This window comes from Sebastes umbrosus, chromosome 19, assembly GCF_015220745.1.
Source record: "Sebastes umbrosus isolate fSebUmb1 chromosome 19, fSebUmb1.pri, whole genome shotgun sequence".
In the NCBI taxonomy this organism is placed as follows: Eukaryota; Metazoa; Chordata; class Actinopteri; order Perciformes; family Sebastidae; genus Sebastes; species Sebastes umbrosus.
The window spans coordinates 9,034,118-9,045,124 of record NC_051287.1 but is presented as its reverse complement, the minus strand read 5'-3'; the positions used below and the strand labels follow the sequence as shown (position 1 = coordinate 9,045,124).

The window sequence follows — 11,007 nt, the reverse complement described above, 5'->3', positions numbered from 1 at the left end:
TACAGGTGCATGCGCGATCACGCCACACTGCAGAAGAGTTAGTAGCTCTGAGAATATCTAGTGAATGTACAGGGGACGTTTGTGCAGAAATAACTGCTGCAGCTCCTCCAGACCAACAGAGGTTTCCCGTGTCTTGTGAAGTGACGGGGCTCCGCAGCGAGAAACGTTATCGTCTCCCTGCGGGCGCAGTCGGGAGACAATAACGTTTCTCTTCCTGCTTCAGCCCCGGCACCGACCCGCTTCAACCCCGACCCCTAAGAAAAGCGAACACTAGCTTACGTGTGTTGCCTCACTGTTTTTCGCTCATAACAGTGAGGCGACACACGTCAGCTAAAACCACAATATCACTCTATATTTCAGCTGCTTGGCAGTAATGTTAGCTGACCAGACGGAGGTCTCTCCATGAATCACTGCTGATCCTAGTGTTGGCTTTTCCTGCTTCAGCTGAAGCAGGAAGAGAAACGTTATCGCCTCTCGACTGCGCCCGGAGGGAGGCACCGGAGTTTTGGTCGGACACGATAACGTTTCTCACTGCGGAGCCCTGTAACTTCACAAGACACGGGAAACCTCTGTTGGTCTGGAGGAGCTGCAGCATTTATTTCTGCACAAACGTCCACTGTACATTCACTAGATATTCTCAGAGCTAAACCAACTCTTCTGCAGTGTGGAGTGAGCGCGCATTCACGTCTAGAGGTGGAGTGAGACAGCGAGAACGCGCGCGGTGTGTTAGTGAAGGCAGGCAGCGGAGCGGCGACTTCAACCACACGCGAGCGCGCATATGCGAGCGCGCATGTGTCCCGACCCGGTACATTTATACGCTTAAAAAGTTACAAACAGGGCGGCTGGTTAGCTCAGTCGGTAGAGCGAGCGCCCATGTATCGCCAAGGCTCAGTCCTAGCAGCGGTGGACCAGGGTTCGAATCTGGCTTGTGGTCCTTTCCGCATGTCATTTCTCTCTCTCCCCCTTTCCAACACTCTATCCACTGTCCTATCAATAAAATGCTTAAAAATCACCCCAAAAAATAACTTTAAAAAAAAAAAAAAAAAAAAAAAAGTTACAAACAGTCCCTTTGACGGCCACAGGTGTCGCTGTTAACAAGCATTTCTGAAAGTTACAAATAGTCCCTTTAAAACACACAAATATTGACAATTTGTATAATTTTTATTATTATTATTAGTAGTAGTAGTAGTAGTAATGTTTTTTTTTGTGTGTGTGACTTATTGGCCCCCACTGGAAACACATATTTACCTGAGGAATAATCATTTTTAAACCCAATGGTCAACTGATTAATGGAGGCGGACTTTCTTTTCTTGCAGTGTGTGACGTGTGGTGTGTGTGTGTGTGTGGGGGCCGAGCAGCAGAGAGTTGCTGCTCTGATTTAAGTTGCAGTCATCTGTTTGGATGTTATCACTCTGAGAGAGAGAGAGAGAGACCAGCAAGTGAGAGGTGAGGAACCAACCACGCTGGAGCGCTGCAGGAGACGCTTTGGGAACTTCATTTAAAGGTGGATTTTACGCATTTGGAGACGCATGGCACCACCGGGTTGGCACGACAGGATGATACCTTTAACCGAGTTTATTTGACGCTTGAAAGAAAAGAGAAAGAGAGAGAGTGAAGACGGATACTTATGGTGTGGTGTCAAGGTGCGCACAGCTGTACTTTCCTCTCTGCTTGCACGCGAACATGGGATGCAGAAGCGCGCTTGGATGCGTCCTCTTCCTCCTGCTCCTCCAGAGCTCCAGAGGTAACATCACAGTGGCCGTGATGCTGCCGGACAACCACCACAAGTACCCGTGGGCTCTACCGCGCGTCCTCCCGGCCATCCGCATGGCGCACGAAGACCTGCACGGTAAACACGGTCTGCTGCTCGGCCGCACCGTGAACATCCTGAGCTTCAGCACGGAAGACCCCGCAGCGGGCTCGTGCGCTGAGAGCCGGGCGCAGGTGGTCGCCGTGGACGCCAAGCTCTACAACCGCCCGGACGCCTTCTTCGGACCCGGGTGTGTTTACCCGCTCGCCTCCGTCGGCCGCTTCGCTTCGCACTGGAAACTCCCGCTGATAACAGCCGGTGGACCCGCGTACGGCTTCGACAAGCGAGAGGAGTACCGGACCATCGTGCGCAGCGGACCGAGCACCACTAAGTTGGGCGACTTCGCCAACGTGCTGCACACGCACTTCAACTGGACGTCGCGAGCGGTGGTGATCTTCCACGATCTGAGGCAGGACGACCGGCCGCACTACTTTCTGTCCGAGGGGATCTACCTGAACCTGAAGGAGGAGATGAACATCACGGTGGAGGCGCTGCCGTACGAGGACGACTACAAGGACCACAAGGATCTCATTAACTTCATGAAGGAGCGCGGGAGAAGTAAGTTCAACGCTGATGGAAAGTGTGATTTAAACTTTTTTTTTTTTTTTTTTTTTAATTCATTTTTATTTGGAGACTAAGAGTTTCTATTTTTTTTATTTTTTTTATTTTTGAACTTAGTTTTTATTGCAGTTTCAGCAACTTAAAGCAACTTAAAGGTCCCATATTATGACTATTACATAACATAAATATAACGTGACATATAATGACTTATAACTAATCTATTAGAAAATTATCATTGATATTATAATATATTATAAGTCTCATTGTCACAGTGAGGTTGCCAGGTTTGGTACCAACTTGCTTGTGCAGAGATCAAAACCAAAACAACTGTATCTGGCAACGTGCTGTATAGCCGGAGATGCTGCATAGAAGTAGAGCTGGAGTCTGGAGGCGATTAGCTTAGCTTAGCATAAAGACTAGAGGCAGAGAAAACAGCTTCATTCAAGGTAAAAAAAATAACACCTGACAAGCTCACTATGCATGTTGGATCTTGTTTGTTTGACCTATACAAGAACAGAAAAGTAAAAATGACGATTTGCTGTTTTAGAGGAAGTTGCTGGAACTATTTCTCGAGCAGCCGGGTGCAGTGACAGCTTCCTCTAAAGTCTCATTGTCACAGTGAGGTTGCCAGGTTTGGTACCAACTTGCTTGTGCAGAGATCAAAACCAAAACAACTGTATCTGGCAACGTGCTGTAGCCGGAGATGCTGCATAGAAGTAGAGCTGGAGTCTGGAGGCGATTAGCTTAGCTTAGCATAAAGACTGGAGGCAGAGAAAACAGCTTCATTCAAGGTAAAAAAAAATAACACCTGACAAGCTCACTATGCATGTTGGATGTTGTTTGTTTGACCTGTACAAGAACAGAAAAGTAAAAATGACGATTTGTTGTTTTAGAGGAAGTTGCTGGAACTATTTGTCGAGCAGCCGGGTGCAGTGACAGCTTCCTCTAAAGTCTCATTGTCACAGTGAGGTTGCCAGGTTTGGTACCAACTTGCTTGTGCAGAGATCAAAACCAAAACAACTGTATCTGGCAACGTGCTGTATAGCCGGAGATGCTGCATAGAAGTACTTGTTCGTCTACTTCCAGCATGTAACTCCCCCTAAAAGTGCAAATAGTTATTTTAAATTTCTGTTCATGTACAGATTATGCAAACAAGATGCAACATGTTAGTTATATATAGCTTTAGAGGTGTTGGTAATCATATCTATAAACTTTGGGGAGAGCCAGGCATGTTACTTCTTGGTTTGTATTCCTTTGTACAACCTGTCAAACCAAAAGTTAATGACTCATAACTGATCTATTAGATAATGATCAGTGATATTTTTAACCAATAATAAGCCCTTCAGTTTCAAGTTAAACCTCTTTCTAAAAAGACTAGAAATTCATATCCATTTGCGTCAATCCTTTGGATCAGAAATTTATTTGCAACAATGGAACGATTTTGTGAATCCAAGAAGAAATACTATTACGGAAAAAACATAGTGGTGCCTTCAAAAAAATGAAAATCTCCCAAACTAAGATAAGTATCAATGAAATAACTAAGTGGAAGAACTTTCCATGCTTTCAGAGCAGTTAGAGGATTACTCAAGAAAAAGATATTCAGTTTTGTACCTAAACCTAACCAACCTTTAACCATTAATGTTTTAATGTTTAATGTTTTCCCTCTTGTGTGCCATTAAAGGTCCCACATTATAAACAAGTGAGATTTCCATGTTTTTTATATTATAAAGCAGGTTTAAGTAATATATAAATACTGTGAAAGTATCAAAACACTCAATCCATGGAGAAATACACACAGCCCGTATTCAGAAACTGTGCGTTTGAAACAAGCCGTTATAGGATTTCTGTCCATTTGTGATGTCACAAATATACAATATTTAGACCACATCACAGTTTTAAATGTAAACATACTAAATGTGTCCCAGTTTATTCCTGTTGCAGTGTATGTGAATGACATCAGCTGACAAGATGTAAACATGGACCCAAGCTGTTTCCTAGCAAAGCAATTTTGTTGCCATTCCGTTGAAATGCGCTAAAACGGAGCGTTTCAGACAGAGCACGAATGCAGGTATATTCAGACAGACAGTATGAGAAAAATAATGTGTTTTTTGAACATTAAAGCATGTAAACATGTTCTAGTAGAAACCCAAAATACAAGCATGAACCTGAAAATGAGCACGATATGGGACCTTTAAATCCATGCGCATACTCAGACCCAAAAAACAAACTATAAGCTATCACCTCCAAAAACTGTTTTTGTGTGTTTCTTATACAGGTTTGAAAAAAAAATAAAGCATGAGCTTGTCTTTGAAGTGACATTATCTTGAAATAGAGCAGATCACCAGCTGGTTACTATAAAGATAATGTCAGCGGATGGAGAAGGAAATTCCCTCTATATCTGATCTGGGAAACAGTTTAGTAACATTATCTAACGTCTGCAGGCAGATTTACATTTCTTGTTTCTGCATCAGTCTATCTTTGCTTTAGTTTAAAATATATGTCTATTTAAAGTTGGAGCATTGAGGTGTTTTTAAGGAATGATGCAATGGGAGATTCCGCTCTTTCACAACGAGGTCACACTTCCCAGTAGATACAGACAGAGGTGGACTGGAATAGGTGCCTGTTTATTCCGAGTTATTACAGAGGAATGTTTAGGCTGTGGGCAGTCTGCTGCTGCTGCTGCTTTATTGCCTGCAGAGGACCACCACCTGTGCTCTTTACAGGGAGAGAGAGACAGTGATCATATGGGTGCCCTCTCAGTCTAAACATGCCTTGTTTGCATGTGTGGGTCACTTTACGCTTTCTTGCGGCTGCTGCTGCTCATTTACATGGAATGACAATCCAAAGAGGAGTCAATGTAAGCTCATTCTGTGAAGCCAAACTTTTTAATTTCTTAGTGGAGATGCCAACATTTCCAAAGATACCAAATGTGTCAGGATGAATTTTCAGGAATTTGTGTAAAATGATGCACAAGACATCTAGAGTATTTGTATTTGATGGAGTGATGCAGGCATAAAAAACACACAGAGTCTTTGACTATTTCACTCAACTTCATAAAGCTTCAATGAGGATCTGGAACAAGAAAGAATGTGGAATAACAAAGATCCCCCACCCTTAAAGCTACTTAAGAGGTAATAAAAGAGTAATGCTTGATATAATTCATTTTGAAATATTTGATTTGAAGTTGCAAAACAGTCATTATGTTTATAATAAATGGAAAGCGCAGCTGTTTAGCTGATGAGGCGTAAATCACACAGCAGAGTGGCTGTTAAATCACTCGTCACTGTTCTCGCCTTAAGTTTAATTAACTGGAAACATTGTGAGGCTGACTTCATCATCACTGCTGTTGTGAGAAGTTAATTGTGTGACTGAGAGTCTGGATTATGGCTCGTGCTGCAGCTGCACATCTGTTTGTGTGTGAGAGGAGGAGAGACAAGAGATCAGCTACACCAGAGCTGATGAAGCGCATCATTTGTAAAAAGCTGCTGAAGCAAAAGTGTGCAAAATGACTCTATTCCTTCTTAGTTGTAACTGTTGGCTTTATTAACGGTAAATGATTCATTGCTTTATCAGTCACAAGCTATTAACAGGAACATATTTTGGGTTTCCAGGTTGTGAAAAAGCCCTCATCCTTTCTTTTTGGTAATGTTTTTAGTTATAACTCCCATGTCTGTGTGTTATTAAGAGCTGGAGTCTGGAGGCGATTAGCTTAGCTTAGCATAAAGACTGGAGGCAGAGAAAACAGCTTCATTCAAGGTAAAAAAAAAACAACACCTGACAAGCTCACTATGCATGTTGGATCTTGTTTGTTTGACCTATACAAGAACAGAAAAGTAAAAATGACGATTTGTTGTTTTAGAGGAAGTTGCTGGAACTATTTCTCGAGCAGCCGGGTGCAGTGACAGCTTCCTCTAAAGTCTCATTGTCACAGTGAGGTTGCCAGGTTTGGTACCAACTTGCTTGTGCAGAGATCAAAACCAAAACAACTGTATCTGGCAACGTGCTGTATAGCCGGAGATGCTGCATAGAAGTACTTGTTCGTCTACTTCCAGCATGTAACTCCCCCTAAAAGTGCAAATAGTTATTTTAAATTTCTGTTCATGTACAGATTATGCAAACAAGATGCAACATGTTAGTTATATATAGCTTTAGAGGTGTTGGTAATCATATCTATAAACTTTGGGGAGAGCCAGGCATGTTACTTCTTGGTTTGTATTCCTTTGTACAACCTGTCAAACCAAAAGTTAATGACTCATAACTGATCTATTAGATAATGATCAGTGATATTTTTAACCACTAATAAGCTCTTCAGTTTCAAGTTAAACCTCTTTCTGAAAAGACGAGAAATTCATATCCATTTGCCTCAATCCTTTGGATCAGAAATTTGTTTTGTAGCAATGGAACGATTTTGTGAATCCAAGAAGTACTACTATTACGGAAAATACATAGTGGTGCCGACAAAAAAAAAGAAAATCCCCCAAACTAAGATAAGAATCAATGAAATAACCAAGTGGAAAAAACTTTCAATGCTCTCGAAGCAGTTAGAGGATTACTCAAGAAAAAGATATTCAGTTTTGAACCAAAACCTAACCAACCTTTAACCATAGCAGTCAGATGAGAAACACTGATATTAATGTTTTAATGTTTTCTTAATGGTACTCTGTGGCAGTTTTGGAAGGCATTCACAAACAAACCCTTCCTGCCAAGAAGGACGTCAGAGCAGAAACCACTTGTATAAGTTGTTTTGGAAATTCATAAATGACGTATTTTGTCCTTTAGTTTGGAGAACGTGTTGGCTCCTCTACATGTTCTAATAGTTCTCTGAAACACTTAAAATAACGTTTTGCTCACTGTGACTTTACGTTGTGTCATCACACGATTGTTGTATTTCCAAAGTTAATATATATATTTATGGAAAACCATTAGCCCGACTGGTGTAAGTAATTGGAAAAGTACAGTATTTCCCTATAAAATGTGTCAGTTAGAGTAAAAGTTCTTCCCATCTGTGCTTGTCTGCTACACACAATTATGCCAATCCAATATTTTTAGCTGTTTTTAATGCGTAGCTGATCCTGATATTCATCTATATTGCATGGGTGTGTACAAAATATTTATCTCCCTATCCTCCTGACAACGTCTGGAGGGAATGATATTTGGAACCAGCTCAACACCTCAGAGCAAAGTTTGCTTCCAACCACTAAAGTACCAGAGCATTACGGTGTCTGGCACTGTGTGAGACAAATAAGACAATCTGTTGTTACAGTAACAGCATCAACAAATAATGGAATAATCACAGCGTAAAGGTAATTTAAGGGCGGCGCAGCATCAAGGAAGAGAGGTGAGAGGTGCGAGCCGACAAACACCCCCCTCCTTTCCCAAATGAATTATGGAGCTACCGCAGTGAGCTGGAGGTCACGGAAGCTAATGGTTTTGTCAGGGCTTGTCCTGGCTCGGCATTCAGCTCACTTTTATCCCAGCAGATAACCTGCGGGCTATCAGCTCTGTATAATGTCACCCCGACTGCCGGCTGGGTTCAAACGGCGAGAGGCTGAGCCGAGGTGGTAAAGGAAAAGTGGGGCTTTTTAATGTGAAACCACACATCATTGGAGCTTTGACAGCTGACCAAGTTAATTGCGTGCTGTTAAACGCTCCTCCCACCACCACTTCTAATTCCTTGAATTCCTCATTTTAATACCTGGAAAATGCAGATGTGAGACACAACAAGTAGACTTACTCAAGTTTTAGGAACCGTATGAGTATTTTTTGAGACTTTATTCCTCCACTGCATTCTTTTTACTCCTTCTGACAGCTGGAAGTACTGTACTGATTTAACATTCAACATTAGATAAGCTCATTACTAAACACCCAGACTCTCGAGGCCCTCTGGGGCCCCAAAAGTCCAAGGTTCTCCGCATGTCAGTGTTTTTTGGTTGTTTGATAAATTGCACATCTGAAGGGAATTTGCACCACTAAAGTACAATATCAACTAAGGCAAGTCCTGCATTATTACTGACTGTAATTTGGTGGCCCTGTCTTGTTGAGGTTCCAGGCCTCTAAATCACTGCTTAACAGCTCTACTGTTGTGCTAATTGAACAAGACTAAGAGTCTACAGCCATGCTATAGCAGCTCTGTGAGGCTGTACTAACCTCAGTGTGCTAACATGCTGATGTTTGGCAGGTGTAATATTTACCATGTTCACCATCTCAGTTTAGGGTGTTAGCATGCAAACATTTGCTAATTAGCGCTAAACACAAAGTACAGCTGAGGCTGAAATTTGCACAAATTGGTGATCCTCGACTTTTCATCTAGTGCCATCATCAGGTCAAAATTTTTAAATCATTACAAGTCCTCCTCTACGTACCTTAAAGAGGAACTATTATGCTGATTTTCAGGTGCATACTTGTATTTTTGGTTTCTACTAGAACATGTTTGCATGCTTTAATGTTAAAAAAAAGCTGTATTTTTCTCATACCGGCTGTGATCCGGCACCTCTTTTCGCCTTCTGTCTGAAACGCTCTGTTTGAGCTCACTGGCACACTCTGTTGTGATTGGTCACCCGAACCAAACTCTAACTAGCTTCGTTTGAGGGCGTGCCAAACTAACTGCTTGGCAGGTATTATGCAAATGTGTTACTTGGTGACATCACCACATTATGGACGAAAAGGCAGGACTTCAAGAAAGGTGTTTCAGGCAGTTCAGGAGCAGTGTTTCTTTGGGGGAGAGTAACTCCCTTTGGTGTGGACTTTGGGTTTTGTAACTTTGCAGACCTTTTACATGCACAAAAAAAAGACACTAAAGGAAAGGGAAAAGCGTAATAGTTCATCTTTAAATATCTGCATCACATTTCACAGCAATCCATCCAATAGTTGTATAAGATATATCACTCAAAAACAAAAAGTGATCCCCAAGGTGATGCTTGAGGTAAAGTCAGGGGATCACCAGTTGATGGATTCATCCTTTGGGGCCGTGAAATTTCCTGGCAAATGATCTAATAATCTAATATAGAAAGACCGACATTGCCACCCCTAGAACCATGCCTTTAGAGGTGCTAAAAACAGTCAAGCAAATCAGAGCTTTGTAGGCAGGATTAAGATTGACGACTTTATCTTACTGAGTCAGAAAAAATGGCAACAGCGAAAATTGACACAATAATGGGGACATGGATGAGAATGAGATTGACGTTGCTATACAAGTAAGTCCACTTACAGAAATAACTCTTGAATTGGCCTATTTCTTGAATCGTGGGAAAAAAGTTAACTGCTTTGGCTCTGCAAGGAAACACTATCCGGGGATTCAGAACGAGGACATTTTGCACTAAAATGACTAACTTTGGACTTTACACTTACCAATTACTCTTTCACAGTACATATACATGAGAGAGTATTGTATTAAGATACACTTGATAAACGTGAAACTTCTCTAAAATGGGAATTTGGTGATGACAGGGTACATACATAATGCATAGTGGATGGTAGGTGGTGGTTGGGGGTCGACTGGGGCCTAACAGTGAATTTGTGTTTTCAAAAATGTCAACATTTCAGAAATTCACTGTTGAAGTCGATGCCACGATCCATTTTAGACATATCAAGTGTTTTCTCATCCTGTAGAGGAGAACGTAACCTTTCGGCTGATCTGAAAATCTATCTCATTATTATCTCATTGGGAGTTTTCATTTCCATAACACTCTGACAGAGACCAGTCTTCACACTCTCACAGTCTTGACTGAAACTGCTTTTTTACCAAACAGATAGGTTGATTTTTAAAAAAAGATATTTTTCTATGTAGTGAGCATCACAAGTGGAATTCCATTGTATTGGGGGTGGAGGTAGAAATCTCAGAGATGGATGTCTAAAAACCAGGACAGATAAAACACATTCTGTCTGTATGACTGTCTGACCCTTTAAGTAAAGGTTTGAAGACCTTCTTCTCGCTCGGGGGCAGTGTGAGATGAAAGCAGTACTCTGAACACTGTGAATATATTGCAGCTCCCATCACATTGCCCAGTGACATTCTCACCTTGATGCTTTTCAGTCCATTAATGGCACACAAGAGGGAAAAAAATTCAGCTTTATGACTGGAACAGTACATCACGCTGTGTTGCGTTATTTTTTTTTTTTACAGTGCAGTGGATTGTAGCTCCAAGTGAGTGATGAAAAGTGTCTCTTCACAATGAAGCCCGGGTAGTGTAATTACAGGAATCCTGTGTCCTGTGAAAACACTCCCAGGATGCAACAATAGCAGACTAGATGTTGCTTTCACAGATTTAGATTTTGCCATGTTTTCTGTGCACACAAATGCTACAGAGGCAAAGCAATAAATCAAGTCGTAAAAAAGCCCCCCAGACAGATTAGAGCATGGAGAAACAAAGAGCCGGAGGATAATCGTCTTTGAAAAAGATTCTGCTACAAGACAACCACGACACAGAATCATGTTAGAAAATCCAGCACAATACAATGGAGTATAGTGCAGTAATTGGCTTGCTTTCTGTTTGTGCACTTGCAGTGATTCTCCAGCTCCGCTTTAAGAGTCTGCAACTCGTGTTTTCTTAAAAGGTGTGGAAAAATGTGCCGCTTCCAATACAAATCAGCTTGTTTTCAAAACTTTATATAATATAGTGTCATTTAGGCATATACTT

General features: G+C 41.7%; 1 protein-coding gene across 2 annotated transcripts in view; it reads left to right on the top strand.

The window, feature by feature from the left end:
- Positions 1 to 1,409: 1,409 nt before the first annotated feature.
- The window catches only part of LOC119478336 (atrial natriuretic peptide receptor 2), a 66,980-nt gene continuing 57,382 nt past the window's right edge, over positions 1,410 to 11,007 (top strand). The window contains exon 1 of one of the 2 annotated variants that reach the window (XM_037753006.1): positions 1,410 to 2,368. In XM_037753006.1, coding sequence (XP_037608934.1) covers positions 1,684 to 2,368 — 685 coding nt within the window. In that variant the 5' untranslated portion in view covers positions 1,410 to 1,683. The remainder of the gene's footprint in view (positions 2,369 to 11,007) is intronic. The other variant, XM_037753007.1, reaches the window with a different exon arrangement.